Raw genomic sequence first — 18,114 nt, 5'->3', positions numbered from 1 at the left:
GAATAATTCCACAGAAAGGTTGGCAGGCCGTGTCTCACGCCAGCGCCCCCGTTGTGCTTGATCTCTTCTCCCCAGTTCTTGATAATATGTGCCTCTCACATGTCTGATTTGGGTAGGTCAATGGAGTGTGGAACACCAGGTGCTCCTACAACATTAGCTAGCTCACGGTGTGAAAGAGAGACTCCACCCAGAACTTTGGAACAGAACTCCAAGTAGTCGGTGCTGAAGTGAGTCCAGACTCCATATAGATTCCTACACAGTCTGTGTCCACTGTGGGGCCACCTCATTAGGCTTAGACTCAGCCATTAACAGGACGAAGTTCTGTGCAAGTCTGTAGCATTTGTGATCAGTCAGAAAGCTCAGGGGGCGCCTGGGGAGCTCAGGCAGTTGAGCGTCCGACTTCGGCTCAGGTCACGGTCTCACGGTTCGTGGGTTCGAGTCCCACATCAGGCTCACTGCTGACAGCTTAGGGCCCGCTATGGATCCTCAGTCTCCCTCTCTCTCTACCCCTCCCCTGCTTGCATGCTCTCTGTCTCAAAAATAAGTAAACACTTTAGAAAATAAATAAATAAAAAGGGAAGTTCACATCCAGGACACTAGCTGTAATGCCATACCCTGTCTTTGCAAACGGGATTAGGAAAGTAAAAGAAGGTGTGTTTTTTTGTTTGTAGTTCTACCTTTTCTGGAAGAAAGATATAATACATGATATGGTTGCAGGTTTCCTGAGGAAGAATGAAAACAAATGTCTCACACCTATTTTAAGAACCAGATTATGCACATGGTCCTGGAGGTCCAAGTTCCTACATGAAAACATTCTTGGAGCTCTGTCTCCTGAATTCCAAACCTCAAAGGTCCGGTCAGTTCCGTGAGAATACCAAGTCTGACAGATTTTCAGTATCATTCACTTAGTATTTCCTTTCGTAATGTATTAATGTTTGTCTTGTGTGCAAACCTTAGACGTTTTTTCCTTTCTTATCAGAAAATTCTAAATTCAGAGAGATAAAATATAGTCCCTATGTGATTACACACGTGAAGATAAAATTAAGAAAATATGGGGTTAGTGAAATTTCTGTTATACTTAGAGAGGAATAAAAAAAAAAGTCAATAATAAAACAAAATTAACTAAAGAGCCACCTGGGTGGCTCAGTCAACCAAGCGTCTGACTCATAGGTTCAGCTCAGGTCATGGTCTCATGGTTCCTGAGCTCTACCCCCATGTCAGGCTCTGTGCTGACAGCGTGGAGCCTGCTTGGAACTCTCTCTGTCTCTCCCCAAAATAAATAAATAAACCTTTAAAATACAATACAATATAATAAAATCACTAAAGAACCATGATGCATATGATTGCACTTAGGTCTATTAAAAATTATATATAATCACATGTTCTCAAAATTTTTAAATGGCACCATTTTCAAATTAAGGGAAATGTAAGAACCAATCCCATGTCTGTGGCTTTATTTAACACACCCCTTCTGTGGGTCTACGGACCCGGGGCATCCCGGAGTAGCTGTTGAAAACAGGGCCCGGGGGCCCAGGTAATGTACAGCAGGTTCTCTTCAAGAGCAGGAAGAACAGGGACAGGAGGCAGGCAGGCCCCCAGCAGCTGTGCTTAGATTTCTACTTGCAGAGTATTTTTGGGGGGCGGAAGGGGAATGAGATCTAGATTTTTCAGCATGTGACACGGCATTGCCTGTGCCCGAACAGGGCTGTGTGGCTGAGCTCTCGAACTCACTCATCTTGGATACGTCAGTCCAGGGTCTGCGGTCAGTGGTCACCTTCACATCAGTTTCCTTACAGGAACACTCAGGGAAGCGTGCCCTCGTCATGGGTTTCTGTGAGTTCTGCATAAACCGGGGCTTGTGAAACTTCGCCCAGTGCCCAGCAAACAGGAGGGTCCTCTGTTCTTCCCACCAGGACCACATGCCTCTGAGATGTATATTCACTCAGGAAAGTCAGGCAATCGATTGTAATCAACGATAATTAATTAGTGTTTACTTTGTAGCAAACCTGAATGTCTGAATTGCAATTCACTTCATCTTTATCAGGTATTGATAAAAAATGAAAACATAACTTTCATGTATTTGAAAAACAGTCATGAATTGTTCTTGTTTTGTTTTGTTGGGTTTTTTTTGCTATTTTTCTGTGACCAGTAATCCCATTTTTAAAACTTGGAATCATTCAGTTAGTGAACAAGTCCAAAAATATTTGTCTTATACAATATACTGAATATTACATAGTTATTTCATCCTTGTCCTCTACACTTCGTGTAATTCTTTCTGTTGAAAACATTTTTAAAACATAATACACAGAACTCAAACCATTATGAGTGCTTTTTTTAAAAAAAAATGTAGTGAACTAATTCTTACTCCTTCCTAACACCAACGAATTTAAATTTGCTATGCTTAAGTTACAGGGCATTATTTTCTTGTTTTCCTGTTCATGGTCAGGTTTTTATGAGGCATAAAAGAAAATGGAAGAAGCAGGAGTGAAGACCAAAAAGAAATGTAAACACAGATTTTCAGACAAAAAAAAAAATCAAAAAAATAGAAGACGGTTCCTCCCTCCCTTCTTTCCTCCCTCCTTCCTTCCTCCCTCCTTCCTTCCTCCCTCCTTCCTTCCTCCCTCCTTCCTTCCTCCCTCCTTCCTACTTCCTTCCTTCTTTCCTCCCTTCCTTCCTTCTTTCCTCCCTTCCTTCCTTCTTTCCTCCCTTCCTTCCTTCTTTCCTCCCTTCCTTCCTTCCTCCTTCCTTCCTTCCTTCCTTCCCCCCTCCTTCCTTTGATTGTAAATCACTGATACCACAGGAAGTGAAGTTCAGAAGTCATCAGGGCCACCCTGAGTATCCTTCTGCCTCACTCAGTAGACTAAATTGAGAGCTTGGGACTCATGTCCTGTGTTGCATGGACAGCTGTCATTGAGAGAAAGTCATCTCTTACCACCGGGTTTGATCTATCACTGAGCCCCTAGGGCAAAGGGCAGTCAGAATCTCCTGTGACCACTGTGCTTGGCAGTAGATTCAGAATTTTTATTGGAACAATTTCCTTTACATCTTACCTGGTATACTCTGCTGAGGATTTTTTGGAAGTGAAACGTCAGAAAAAATAAAAAGGAATAAGCATTATATACAGTAAAACCTTGGTTTGCAAGCATCATTCATTCCAGTATTTGTAATCCAAAGCCCTGGTATATCAAAGTGATTTCAAGAACCATTGGCTCAGTTGTGATCATGTGACATTGGGCGTCACATCCTACTCGTATTACAAGACATCGCTGCTTTATCAAGTTGAAATGTATTAGAAATGTTTGCTCGTCTTGCAAATGCTCGCAGAACAAGTTACTCACAATCCAAGGTTTTACCATATTCACTGTTTGCCAGTTGGTGTGTGATTTGGTGAATTTCAGTAAAACAATTTTTGTTTTTGTTTTTGTTTTTGTTTTTTTGTTTTTTTTTTTTTGAGAGGGAGAGTGTGTGTGAGCAGGGGAGGGGGCAGAGGAAGAGAGAGAGAGAGAACTCCAAGCAGGCACCATGCCTGCCCCAGTGCAGAGCCCAACCGGGCTTGATCTCTCATGACCATGAATTCATGACCTGAGCCAAAATCAAGATTCGGATGCTTAACCGACTGAGCCACCCAAGCGCCCCTAAAAAAAAAAATTCTTAATAAAAATGGAGAAACAGCATAGTAACTTTATATTCTAATGTTATGCATCAATTCTACGTGGAATCCTCACTATGTTTTCCATGTTCCTGAGTGAGGCAGGGGCTGGACTGGAGCAACGATACATGATCCTTTTCAAGAACTGGACTAAGCTTTGAACAAGCGCCCAGTCTACCCACAGAATTAAAGTTTCTGTGCTCCCTGCACGATTCCTATGCAATTTGGACACGGTTGCTTCTGTGTGGCTTTAGTTAAAGAGCACCCTAACATACGGGCTCTCTCTGCCAGATTTCAAGCTCACATCTGACTTGTTAGAATAGCTGTCCAGAAATAAAACTTGCTTAAAATGTAAACTTAAGGAAGCTACCTGAAAAAAAAAATACCCTCCATTTTTTTATTTAAAAATCACTTTTCAACATATTTTTAAGGTTGGATGTGAAACCTTGGTATCGTGGTGAAGTACGGTCAGAAGTGTACCAAAGACACCCATAAATGTGTATGAGTTTACAAGCACAGATAGAACCTAAAACCAATTGCGATGTAGATAATGGAATTGTTTATCGTCAAGCCCGTAGCTTTTGAGTCTTGTGTGTTTCACACAGGATTCTAAGTTTGTTAGGACGTCCCACTGTCTAGTCCCCAGGCTGCCACTAAACCTCTCTGCGTTTACACCTCCTACATCTGCCACGGTGTTCTGTCCAGCACCAATGAAATGATGATAGTTTATTATCGATTTCACCTACATAGGCTTCTTCAGTGTAACATTCAGCCCATCAGCCACCCTCCTCGCCCACATGCATGCTGTCTCTCCCTGTCATTTTCCTTTAAGGGTCTGTCACAGTGGGAACACAGTCGTGAATGTGCGTCAGACCATTGAAGCGTATTTGATCTGAGATACAGTCAGAAACAGGGCTGTCCTCCCAGATATATGGAAAACTGGCTGTCTTGTGTTTTCAGAATGTCACCTACTGCCACTTGAAAATCTGTATGTTTAGTATTTTTATGTGTGTATATATATATATATATATATATATATATATACACACATATGTATGTTTAATGTTTATTTTTGAGAGAGAGACAGAGTATGGGTGGGGGAGGGGCAGAGAGAGAGGGAGACACACAGAATCGGAAACAGGCTCCAGGCTCTGAGCTGTCAGCACAGAGCCTGACACGGGGCTCGAACTCACAAACTGTGAGATCATGACCTGAGCCAAAGTCGGTTGGTTAACAAACCAAGCCCCCCAGGCGCCCCTCCAGTTTTTCAAGTTGTGACCTAAAGCTTAGCCTTAGCATTAACCAAAACCTAGTTTTAAAGTTTAAGCAGTTTCTGTTTACTTTTCTTTTCAGTGTAAGAATTATAATGAAATTTAAAAAAAAAAAAACCAAAACGCTTCATCCCCCTGGCTTACCTTTCAAAGTAAATACAGATGGCAAAAATGTAGTCCAAGGCAAGCTGTCAGCTAAGAAGTCAGGATTCGTCATTTATACTTTTTTCAGAAACCAAACTTTGAGAGGAGATGTTTGTGGCCTTCGTGGTTGAGATGGTTTCCCGGGTGTCTACTTATCCCCAGATCGTACTTATCCCGTTTTCTATGAATTATGTGCAGCTCTTCAGACACGTCACTCTTATCTCCATAAAGTGGTGAATAATGAAAACACTAGACCTGTAGGCCACAGTGTTGACATCAAAGATTGAAAAGCACTTTGGATTCTGTTTTGGATTTCCTACTTCGAACCAGATTCTGGATATAGAGGTTAAATTGCATGGTGCTGTTATAATCGTCTCAGACACCTGCCAAGTAAAGCCTTATAATCTTTATATTGATCGCTACTTAATAAATTTTAATAAACGGACAAGTGATATAAGAAGCCTACAAGGAAATCTCTTGTGTTTAATAGAAGAATGTATTATGAAAATTGTTTCTGAGAACCGGAGACGGAATTCAGAATTCCATTATTCGATTCAGACGCAACTGAAGGCTTCAGAGATTGCCCCAGCCAAATAACAGGGTGGAATCGAATCTGTAACAAACCTAGCAAAGTATTTTAGGAGTTTCACTGTCCAGACCACCCAGGTCCCTGCTATTAGTGCCTGTGGCACGTTCTCATGGTGCCTTTTTCTTTATTTTCCCACGACCTGGAAGAAGCGAATGGTCTAGTTTCTAGTTTTGAACAGCTGGAGAAATCCGTCATATTTTCCATCATCAGAGAGGTTTTACACAAAAACGTGGTGATTGCTTTGGGGTTTATGTACAGAATCAAGAACGTAGGGCAGATGTTGATTCCAGCACACGACAAACTAGGGCCGGTTAATGAGGTGGCGTCTAATGAGACAGTGCACAGGCACATGACCACGCTGGCCTGGATGGAACAGGATTGAGAGGCTGAGTGCTTTGCAGGGTCCTACAGTTTGAAGCGCGTCATGGGAAAGTGAATCGCTCTTAGAGACTGAAGGTGGAATACATTGGATCCAGTAATTAGCAAATCATGTTTCAAAAACTGGCATTATAATATTTCATTGCTCAGGTTATCTATGCACTCAGTATTCAGATGAGGGCAATATTTGTGTCTGACTGCAGCTGTTTAGGACTAATTCAATAGGACAGGACAGAAAGAATGCACGAGCAGATTTAGGGCAATGTTGGATAAAATGGACTGTTACTACTCAAAACAGTTTGAAAGAGAATACATGTTGAAAGCGGAAATCATAGGATGTGCTATTTGTAAATTTTTTTTAACACTCATTTTTGAGAGACAGAAAGAGGCAGAGCATGGTGGGGGAGGGGCAGAAAGAGAGGGAGACATACAGTCGGAAGCAGGCTCCAGGCTCCTAGCTATCAGCACAGAGCCCGACGCGGGGCTCGAACCTACCTGAGCCCAAGTCGGAAGCTTAACCAACTGAGCCACCCAGACACCCCGGATGTGCAATGTTTTTTGTCTCTCTATGTTGCTCAAATATTTTTCCAGATAACTTCTCCAAGAATAAAGATTATGTGTAGAAAAGAGGCTCCATACATAGCCTCTACAGAATTTTTGGAAGCTAAAATTTATAGCAGTTATTCTCCAAAAAACAAAAAACAAAAAAAGACAGTGGAGGGGATCCCTTTGGGATTCATGTTATCAAGAAATACTCATGCATTTTTATAAATATGCTTTACTGGACAGGTAATCAGGAGCCCTAATCCTTACTTAGTTCTAGAGTGACCATCCTTGTGACCTCAGGCGTGCCACTGATCATTATATTAATGTCTTCCCTTGCCCTCTGACACACCCAAGGGTCCCCAGGGAACACACTTTGTGCCCCCTCTTGAACTCCTCCCTGCTGGGCCAGTGTCTAGGGCATCTCGTTCCTTCTAGCTGATGGAATTTAGTTCTGCATCACGTTTTAATACCTGGACTTCAAGTCCACCCGTTGGCTCCCGGTGTGTTGGTTAGTGACAGCTTAAGACCAGATGAAGAGCTCCACCGTGAGATACTGATTTCTCTCCCGGATGTTACCCTCTCCTGGGCTCCACGTGGCAAGCATAGAAGGTCAGGTCTTTGCAGCAGGTCTGGCTGATCGTCATCAACCTCGTGGGTCATTTCACATGTGAGGAGAACATTTAAGGAAGTTGATCCCCTCCACCCTGCTGACAGCTCACGGTTGCAACTCATGCGGGCCTGGGCCCATGGGACCCCGAGACGGGGATCCCGTGCAAAAGTGGAGGAAGGACCTGGATGGAAGAGCTGTTCGCAGACACCCGCGAATTCTTCCGGCGGGCAGCCCGCCTTCCAGGTGGCCAGGCACACCCTCGTGCGACCGCGGCACGGACCATCTCAGAGCCCCCTGTGGCACAGACTGCTAAATCAAGTTATTCCTACCCCCAGCAGAGATACACAGCCGAATCTCCTACTGGAGCCTCCGAAATAAATCGGAGGGAATGGAAATGGATGTGTCTGACTGCAGCTGCCCAGGAATGATGTGATAGGACAAGACCGAAGAAATGTACGAGCAGATTTAGGGTTTTGTAGACGTAACTCTTACAACATAAGGAACAATTCAGTTTTCTCCATTGGCGCTCAGGTAACGATGATCATTGTGAAGCATTTTTACTTCTTCATAAAGTGAAGCACCTTTGAAGGGTGATGAAGTGGGTGAAAGAAAAGGAAGGTGCCTGGGACTCATCACTCTGGTGCTCCTTCTAGACGATTCTGTGCAGCCCAAGTCCCACAGTGGCTGCTGGTAATGAGGGCACTCCTGTCTCTCCTCCGCATGGGCAAGAGGGGCCATCGGGGAGAAACCAAGCCCAGGGTTTCAAAGCCGTTGGGCATGAAAGTCGAGTAATCTAAATCCTCGTCCTCTGGCCACGGAGGAACTCAGACAACAGCCCATCCCTTGGCCTGCAGAGAGAAGGAGGCAGTTGGGATCTCAGCATCACTAATTACTACCTCTCTGCCAATGGCCTCCCTCTTCTCCGTGTTCTCATCTCCAGCTGGGTCCTTCTGTTGAGCTCTGGACCCTGCATGGCAGTTGCTCTGTACATTTCCTGTTTCTCATCCACCACGCGATTGGCCTATACCGAAGAAAGCGGGGCAAAACACGAAAGTACAGAAGAGAAAAGTAGGAGCTCAACCAGGGCGTGCAGAGTCCTGTGAAGCACTGGGGATCTGCTGGGTGTCCTGGCGGAGGCGTCCGGGACCTGGCTCACTCCGTCCACGACGGAAGACCCTGATGCCATGTTTCGGACTGGCTGCCGAGAGGAACGTGGACGGGAACGGGAACACAGAGTGTCTGCGGCATGCCGGCCAGGGAAGCACTTTGCTGCTTATGAAGGTGTATCGCTAGCAAACTCTCTGTCTCCTGGGCTGGACACACAACTCGAAATGCCAGGTTATAAAAAATCATCAGTCTTTCTAGTACGTTAGACTTTCCCCAGGAGGTTAATCCCCGCTATGTCAGTGGGTCCGGTTATAATTTTAGCGTGCGGTGTTTGCCGTGCTCCATACACACAGGCTTTTTTGGCTCGGGAGAACTTGAGTCTTTCTTCTCTCAACTCAGGACTGTTCTAAAAAGCATAGACTACGATGTGACAGCGCTCAAAAGGGTCTTTGTAATTGTCCATTCTGCCCTCCACCTTGCTTACTACCAAGCGGAAATCAAATGCACAGATAAGGAAAGGCTTTGCCCCCAGGCACTGGGACCCGTGACGTGCACCGACTGCCTGAGAATTAGTTCAACAGCCCCTTTCTGAGCCAGAAATATCTGGAGAGAGTGCAGCTTTCACGGCAGCTGTGTCATTCACTGGTGTGGTGGGTCAAAGCCCGAGATAATCAGGGGTTCTTTCTTTTCCTCTGCACCTGCGAAAGCACATTGCTAATTCCCTTACAGATGCCAACAGGCATTCAGGCTAATAGAGTGCCATTCGGATTAACCAGAGCATGTCCTGAGTGCCACAGCGGACTGTTTCACTGCGGGGCTGTTTCTAAAGGGGGAAGAGGCTGAAATCAGAGGCTGGCTTGATTTACATTTCTATTAAGCATTGATGGAAGAATTGTCATTTTTGTTTGCATTCCACATATAGCAGAAATTACTTTAGGCACACATACTGAAGCATTAATTAATGCTGGCAGGGGGTGGGGGGGAGGGATTAGCGTGTCACCGACTGTCCTGAAACATTACATGCGAGTAAAAATATTTAAACTAATTTCGGCGGGTTCTGTTTTAACATTTTCCTGACATAAAATCTTAACCACGAAAACCGTTTTTAGACTTGATATTGAAGAAGTCTGTTATCAGGAAATAAATACGGGGAATCGGTCTCGTGTTGTAAAAACTGCCGTAGTAGCAGGTACATTGCTTGACAGTTTTTGAAGCATATTGGCCCCCAGCAGTAAGTAGAATTTGTCAAGGGAAGAACATTTATGATAAACCTCAGCTGTGATGGTGTCATCTTCCAGCCTTTCTAAAATGATGAGTGGGGCCTCTTTGCAGATCTGTTTTGCTTATAAGTGTATCTAAATGATGTGTAACTTTTTCTTTTTCCCCTAGTGGTGAACTGCTCAGATCCAGGCTTTGTGGAAAACGCCATTCGTCATGGGCAACAGAATTTCCCTGAGAGTTTTGAATACGGAATGAGTATCATGTATCATTGCAAGAAGGGATTCTACTTGTTGGGATCTTCTGCCTTAACCTGTACGGCAAATGGCTTATGGGATCGGTCTTTACCCAAGTGTTTGAGTAAGTGAGGGGTATCTTGGATTCTTGTGCCACGGAGCCCTGTAAGACCATGAGCAGAACAAAAGAGAAAAGAAAAAAAAATAAGTCTTTACAGATTGTGTAAGTTATTATGATATCTTTATTGATTGGCCAGAAATCACAAAATGCAACTCAGACAAGTTCAAGGGTCACAAAAGGAGAGGGGACATAAGCAAATTCTGACACCAGCTTCAGAAGGAAGCAGAGCCAGTGTTTGGGGCAGCGGTTGGACTCATTCTGAGTCTGTGTTTGCTTATTACAATAAGGACGATAGATTCTTGACCGTATCCTCCTCCTGACCCATATGGTTAAGAGGAAAGCATATTGCCCTAAAGAACGGAGGCAGTATTTCTAGGCAGACACAATGATAGGTCATCATTATGTGGCCCCTCTCACGACATTATCAGTATTTTTCGACCATGTAGATGAACAAGAATACATTTTCCCCAAATAGCTTTCAGTCTTACCTTCTTTTAACTTGATAGACCATATTGTCCATTAGCTTAAAGACATCCTCTTTTTCCAACAGTCTGACGGTTTAGGAAAAGGGGTCTTTTTGGCCTTTTAAAAATCATTCGGAAACAAAACAGTCCTTAAAATCAAAATGTCATCTTCTTCGTATTCATTTTATGTGCATAGAGGATGTGGGAAATGACAATTACATCTTAAATTGAATTTACCGAAAAAAAAGTGATAATCTGTCTTACCTCTTGCATTATAGCGTTTTTAGTACATTTTTAGAATAAATTAGTCCTGGAGATCGTTTTTCCTGTAATTCAGTGTCCCTCACAACCCTCCCAATCTACATGGAAACTTGTCTCGAATTCTAATTGTAATGAGAGAATTAGTTTCTATGGAGAAAGCGTGACTTCTTTCAAAATCAAATGCACAGCTTCATACGCTCAAAAATGCATCTATAAATTGATTACAATCTTCATCATATTTTGGCTGCTTTCTGGTTTTCTAGGCCTTCACACACGGGAATTTTTCAGAGAAATTAGTTTTTCTGTCTCTGCCTCCCCAAACATTTCTTTTGCATCTTCCCGGTTGATGTGAGACTTCCATTAGTTTTTGTAATGATGCCAGTGTGCTCCAGATCTCCAGGAACTAGGTTGTAAGTGACTCTCATCCTCCTGGGTGGCTGGCTCCCACCGCTTGCTGTCATTAACAGTCGGAATTACCATGAGCCTGGGGATACAGGTTCTCCGAGGGGCCATTTGCTTGTACTTGGGCTACAGCTGCTAAGCTTCATCTCTCTTGTTACTGCTATTGTTTCGCTGCTTTTTTTTTCTCTTTTAATTTCACCTGGAACTGGTCATTTGCCAACCGTTTACTAATTCAGCCCTAATTAGCTTCCTTTTAGGACTCCATCTAGATAGAATCTTGTTCACCAATGAATGGATGTCAGCGTAAGACCATATCGATATAAGGGCGAATGTGACTCAGGGGATGCCTAATGTGTTTCCGCCTTTTAAATCTACCTCTCTGGTTGATATCACTTTTGGGTTGCCAGTGATCAAATGCAGTGACGCTCGGGTGTCAAATCAGTGGGCTTTGAATAATTTGTCTGTAGCCTGAGTCCTGCCAGAGTTGTGTGCCGCACAAAATTTGTCCACTGTTAATCCGAAGCTGGGACTTTAACAGAAAAGGAGAGCTAAATCTTCACTAGCCTACATTAATCTGGATTCTGGAATTTTCCTTTTTAAGGATAATTTATGAGTGGATTATAGGCCTGACTTGGCATCATTTTAAAGAAATGAACGGGAAGGCTGAAATTATTGTATAGAATATACTGAGGGAAAGTTAATCGCTAATTTATTATTACTACTAATTCAACATGTTAGACCACCACCTATTCCAAGGAAAATTGTTAAAAGGGTCTTCCTGGATCCACAGACTGGAAGAGTAAGCAGATACAACAGAGTTTTCTCCCCAGAAGCCAGTATAAGGTTGTCATAGTAATAGTCATATACTTGTAGAGTTACATGGAAATAGTTTTCAGGAATCTAGGTAACTTGTAACATTTTGTATAATATAATACTGATTTTATTTTTTAATAAACTTAAAGGCAGGTGGAGAAAAAATGTAGGTAGAGTGACTTTCTCTTTGAAAGCCTACATGGAAATTTTTATCTTAAGCAAAACTACCTTAAGATAAAACAAAGCTAAAACAAGATTCACTGACAGACCCTTTCCTTGTGTTCAGTAATATATGGATATTTAGGTGGGGGACTGTCATCTGGGACATGGTATTTTCCATTTATGGGGCACTGCAGGCATTTGCCAGTATATTTAGGCTCTTTTCATTTTATAGGTAATGTCTGTATGGGTGTCTGTATGGGAGACTTACCAACGTAAGCACTTCAACGGGACTGATGTAATCACTTATTTTAATTTTTTTTCCTAAGCTATATCATGTGGACACCCAGGGGTTCCTGCCAATGCTATCCTAACTGGAGAACTGTTTACATATGGTGCCGTAGTTCACTACGCGTGCAAAGGGAGCCGGAATCTTGTAGGCAACAGCACTAGAGTGTGTCAAGAGGATAGTCACTGGAGTGGGGCACTACCCCACTGTACAGGTGAGGAATTGCTTACGATGTGGTGTCATGGTACAGACACGCCCGTGTGCCATCTGGTCATCTCCAATCTTCATCGATACCTTCAAGTGCCAGTCACTTCCCATTTCCTCCTGTGGGAGTCCCGGGAGTTCTTTTTCACCTTGGCCAAGAGGCCTGCCTACCTGGACTCAGTTTGTCCCTGGTCATTCTTGATTCCTTCTCCGTACCTCCTTTCAGTTCTTCCACATCTTTCCTGTCTCGGAAATTGATAATTCCATCAACCCCCTTTGAAAACGTCATCTTAATTCTTTCATGAATAATTCTTAAGTAAATAAATAAAAGTCAGTGAATCAGCAGCTCTGGACATAATTGAGAAGAACCAAACCTCTCATTTGATTGGTTTTTACACAATACAACTTAGTCCCATTTCCCTTTCATTTTCTGTACTGATGCATCCAGTGGACAATCCCTGCGTTCATCATTCCCAGGATTTTACTTCTTCCAGAGAATATAAACTGTTGTCATACTGCATTTTAATAAGCTAGCTTGTTTACTCACACGGGAACAATTTCTTCATGTTCTCCACTTTTGTGCTACAATCGAGAAAGTCTTTCTTAGAAGATCTCCAGAATGCAGCATGACTGTAATGCACTTGAGTGACTTTGCACTCTCCTTAAACTTAGCAGCTGTGGTAAACAAGTCTAACAGAATTCTGTATTACCATTTGTGTCTGCGTTCAATAGGAAATGATCCTGGATTTTGTGGGGATCCGGGGACCCCAGCGCATGGATCCCGGCTTGGAGATGAACTCAAGGCCAAGAGCCTTCTCCGTTTCTCCTGTGAGATGGGTTATCAGCTGAGGGGCTCTCCTGAGCGGACGTGTTTGCTCAATGGCTCATGGTCAGGACTGCAGCCCGTCTGTGAAGGTGAGTACGGTCCAGCCTGAAAGTCAACCTGTGCACTTGGAACCATGTAATTCATTCTAAAATGGCCAGTGATTTCCACAGACATCCTAGAGATGGAACCTTTGTGTCACTACACTACTTTCCTCCAACTTGTGTAAGGGGATCATCCAAACTCATGGCTGGGTGTATGGAGATGTTCTGAGTGCTCAACAGGTCATCTAACCCAGATGCTTGCCTTTTGAATGTTTATAACCTAGAAGAGGTTTCTGATCTTCTGATAATCTCTGTGGGATTTGGTGGCATTGTGTGGTTGCCGGTAATGAGCAGCTCGGGAAAAGGAACAGTGAGTAGAAGGGTGTAAATCCCTGACCGTAACTTCTGTGGGCCGAGATAGTCTTCACGTCACATCTTATTTCCCATCTCTTGGTGGCCCCTGTCCAAAGCAGGTATTCTGAAAGAACCTGGCTGATTTTGTGCATCATATTTTGGAGAGAATTTTCTCTGCGTCAGTATTTGAGAGGCATAAGTGGACATGCAGGATGCCTCGGTAATTCCAGTAGAAACACCATGCATACCTCCCCATGCCAAGTATTGGCGATTCCTGCCTTCAGCCAAGGTGGGATGCGGTATCACAAGTTTGTTTAGAGCCCAGAAAGTAACTGACTTAGAATTCAGACAGATAAGACTTTAAATGTTCCAAATGTAGGGTTTTTTTCATACAAACTTCTCAGCTACTCAATGTTTGAGTCTAAAATGAGTACACAAATTAAATATCCATCTTTACATGAATGAAACACTTGCTATATAATTTGACCGACTTGAATAAACTGAAACAATATCAGTACCAGAAATATAAACCAAGTTTTCTTCATCTTCATTTTCTCTGTGCCATGTACGCTGGTATCTGCTCATGTCTCATTTAATATATAGAATAATATATTTGTTATATGTATTATATAGAATAATAGAAAATAATATATATGTATTGATATAATCAGACTATTACTTATAATCTGATAAAATCATATAGGAAGTGCAATCCTATATATGTACGTGTATATGTGACTATATATACCTTATATATGTGTATGCATATGTATATGTGTGCATATAATCTCATCAGAGTAATAGATTATCCTAGAGGTATCTATATCTAGGTAAAGAGATGTGTGTATATAATAACCCAAGGTATTTTTTTTATTGCAAATCACCTTCTCACAATCAAGTTAGCATAATATTAAGTTAGCGTAAATATCAAGTCACTGTAAATATTAAGATTAGGCCCTAAAGAAGTTGACTTAACTCAAATATGATTGAATAGTAATGGTGGGATGCCACCTGCCACTGTGGGCCACAGGATGACACTTCCCTGTATTGACTAAAGTATGTGACTCTAAATTAGTAGACACAGTGTTACTCAGACACAATGTTCTCAGTTTCCCCCTCTCTTGGAGAATTTGAATATTACAATTTGCATGACAGCACATCTTTCTCACCCAAACCAGAGTATTTTCTACTCTATAATATGGTACCTCAAAGTTGTACATGACTTCCGTAACCTACATTTACGCTTCGTCTGAACCTTTTCCCTCTATACTACGCCTGGGAATTGTCTGTCCAGTATATATTTGAAGATTATTAAAATTAAACAAGAGATCCACTTTACTCCATGACGTGTTGAATGCCAGTAGGCTAGCCTTCTTTCTGGGGACAACTATAAAACAACAAAATATGTGAGACATTTGTCTTATTAAACAACAGACAGTGCATGACTGTGTTCCATAGGAGAAAAGGAATCCGTGAGGTGAGCCCATAATCTCCTGGTATATTTTTCTTACTGCACAGTCGGAAAGTGGAACTCAGGTGGTATGGTGGCTTGGTGAGGTGATGCAACAGAAATTGTTCTAGGCTACTGAAACAGAACTTACAGAACAGGGAATCTGAGAATGGCTGGCTGAAAATGGGAGAGCCCCATAAGTCTGGTGGATGTTCACTGGGTGACTTGGGTCATGGTCAGGCAGATGAGAACAGGTGAGACCCATTGATACAACAACCTTCTGCTGCAGAGTTGAGAGTGGACTCATGATACTAGAAGTCATACCCTACTGAGAAACACTGGACATCTGGCCAGTCAGAGCTCTTACTGTGCACTTGGGACATTTCACAGATGCCCAGAAAGCCCCATGCATTATGAATATGTACCATTCCCTAAAACAAGTGTAACATGCTAGAACTAAGAGCAAAAACATGGTAGGACTAAGACTGAATAGATCTCCTCTAAAAAAGAATGAAACTGATGGCAACACCCAAAGGATGTACAATTAGTTTAAAAGCCCACCAGAACAAACTCCAGCACATTTGGAAGGACATAATCCATGCATCATTTTGTGCACAATGTCCAGCATAAATAAAAAATAACTACATATGCATAACTCAGAATGACATGACCCCTAATCAAACAAGCAAAGAAAAAACAAATAGAAATAGAATCTGATCCTGAGATGACCCAAATGTTGCAAATAACGCATAAGGACTTAAAGCATCAATTTAAAATATCTTCATGCACTTGGGGCACCTGGGTGGCTCAGTCGGTTAAGGGTCCAACACTTGATTTGGGCTCAGGTCATGATCTCACGGTTTGTGAGTTCAAGCCCCACATCTGGCTCTGTGCTGACAGTGCAGATCCTGCTTGAGATTCTCTCTCTCTTTCTTTCTCTGCCCTCCCCTGCACGCTCACACGCACACATGTACCCCCTCTTTTTCTTTCAAAAATAAATAAATAAACGTTAAGAAAGTATATCTGCAGGGACTTAAAGTATGTTAGCATCATAAACAGAGAGGGAATCTTCATAAGAAATGAAAATAATAAAAAAAAACAATCTGATGGAAACTCTGGGATTGTCTGGATTGAAAACTATAGTATCTGATATAAAAACTTTGCTACAAAAAACTTTGCAGAATAAAAATGGCAGAAGGGTCAGTTACCATGAAGACAGTTCACTGAAAAGGGTCCAGTCTGAAAACAAAGGAAAAAGAAAACAACAACAACAGCCTAATAATTTCCTATGGGATAATATCAAGCAGTTTAACATACTTGTAATTGAAGTTCTAGAAGGACAGAGAAAGAGTGGGGCAGAAAAATGGTTGATAAATTATTGGATAAAAGTTAACCAAATATGTTGGGAAAATACAGCTCCCAAAAGCAGAACAAACCTGACTTAGATGCCTTCATATTCTCTTAAGAATGGTCACTCACAGGGCACCTGGGTGGCTCACTCAGTTAAGTGTCTGACTTCAGCTCAGGTCACGATCTCAAAGTTCATGAGTTTGAGCCCCGTGTGGGTCTGTGTGCTGACGGCTCAGAGCCTGGAACCCGCTTCAGATTCTGTGTCTCCCTCTCTCTCTGCCCCTCCCCTGCCTGTGTCCTCTCTCTCTCTCTCTCTCAGAAATAAATAAACATTACAAAAAAAAAAAAAAAAAAAGGAATGCTCATTCACTTGGGACTGTATATTCAATATCAGGTTTACCATAAGCACTTTAGTTTTGCACATTTAAAAGGTGAAAAAATTTAAAACAGTTAAGAGTGAGTGATATTTTTCCATAGGAATCTCACTTTGGTGCTGTGATATAACACCATGGGTTCTATTTGAGCAAATCATAAATGAATCCATTTATTTGATTAGGAGAGCTTAATTGGATTTTACTTCAAAATGTACCTAAGTCAGACCATGCAAAGTATTTTTAGAATAGCGTTCGGTTTATCTAAAGTTAGAAAGTCAAGTGTTTCTTATAAAATCCTTAGAAACTTGGCTATTTAAATCTGTGTACAGAGAGAAGCTGAAATGTTTCAATATGGCAAAAGTGCCCAAATATGCTATGCCCTACAAAACTGACTACCTCAGAACTGCGGTGTTCAGAAATCATGGGAAGTTGAGTGAGTAAGAGTATAATTCACACTCACGGTAATAACAAATGATGGCTAGGAATGTATGGCTAATCCTACACCCCCACAAACACACATGTTTAAATCTTTTTGGGCAATCTGTGGCTATTCTTTCTCACTTGTTATCATAGAGACAAACCTTTGGGGAACATATTATTCTCTACAGAAAAGGGCGTTACCAGTGACTTTGGCATTTCAGCCAGTGTTGGCTATGACTGTATTCAATCTGGTGAGACCATCTACCACCTGATGAACTACCTTCCCTGAATCTATTAAAGGCATTAGAGCCTGATGGGGCATTTCAATAAATGGTAAAAAAAAAAAAAAAAAAAAAAAAGAAGAGTTTATGAAGCACAAAATAAAAATATTTTAAAAACTCTTAAGTGTCAAAGAACTTACATTTGTAATGTATTTCCATCATTTCAGATCATGTTTTCTTTGCTAGCCATCCAGGCTTGTAATCATAGACTCATCAACTAAACTTTTCAAATGGATGTATCGTAAGAAGTTGCTTAGATATAACGGCCTCATTGCTTTTAGTTGCCTTAGGCAACTGAATCCTCTTTCCCAGGAGCTGATGATAAAGCCTACCTTTCTTCCAGGTAATAGACAAGCTAGCACAATGTTTATAATGAAGGTAACAACAGCATCAGCCACCCCGTCTACCTTTACTGCTACTAAGAAGTCAGATTGCCTTCTAGGCATTTTGCATGCATTCTGTTTAATCTTATGAAAAGTGAGAGTAACTACCCTTATTATACCCGTTCTGCAGTGAGGACGCTGCATGTCAATAACTTGATTTGATGGCTCATGTGT

At 42.0% G+C, this 18,114-nt stretch overlaps 1 protein-coding gene across 5 annotated transcripts in view; it reads left to right on the top strand.

Annotated features, from left to right (window-relative positions):
- The window catches only part of CSMD1 (CUB and Sushi multiple domains 1), a 2,004,702-nt gene that overhangs the window by 1,950,541 nt on the left and 36,047 nt on the right, over positions 1–18,114 (top strand). For all 5 annotated transcript variants that reach the window (XM_053900776.1, XM_053900775.1, XM_053900774.1 and 2 more), the window contains 3 exons: positions 9,684–9,872; positions 12,298–12,471; positions 13,194–13,376. In XM_053900776.1, the coding sequence (XP_053756751.1) occupies positions 9,684–9,872; positions 12,298–12,471; positions 13,194–13,376 (546 nt within the window). The remainder of the gene's footprint in view (positions 1–9,683; positions 9,873–12,297; positions 12,472–13,193; positions 13,377–18,114) is intronic.

The sequence above is a fragment of the Panthera pardus genome, unplaced genomic scaffold (assembly GCF_024362965.1).
Source record: "Panthera pardus isolate Hobbes unplaced genomic scaffold, ASM2436296v1 HiC_scaffold_13, whole genome shotgun sequence".
In the NCBI taxonomy this organism is placed as follows: domain Eukaryota; kingdom Metazoa; phylum Chordata; class Mammalia; order Carnivora; family Felidae; genus Panthera; species Panthera pardus.
Note: the sequence above shows the minus strand (reverse complement) of the source record. Positions and strands in the feature narration are given on the sequence as shown.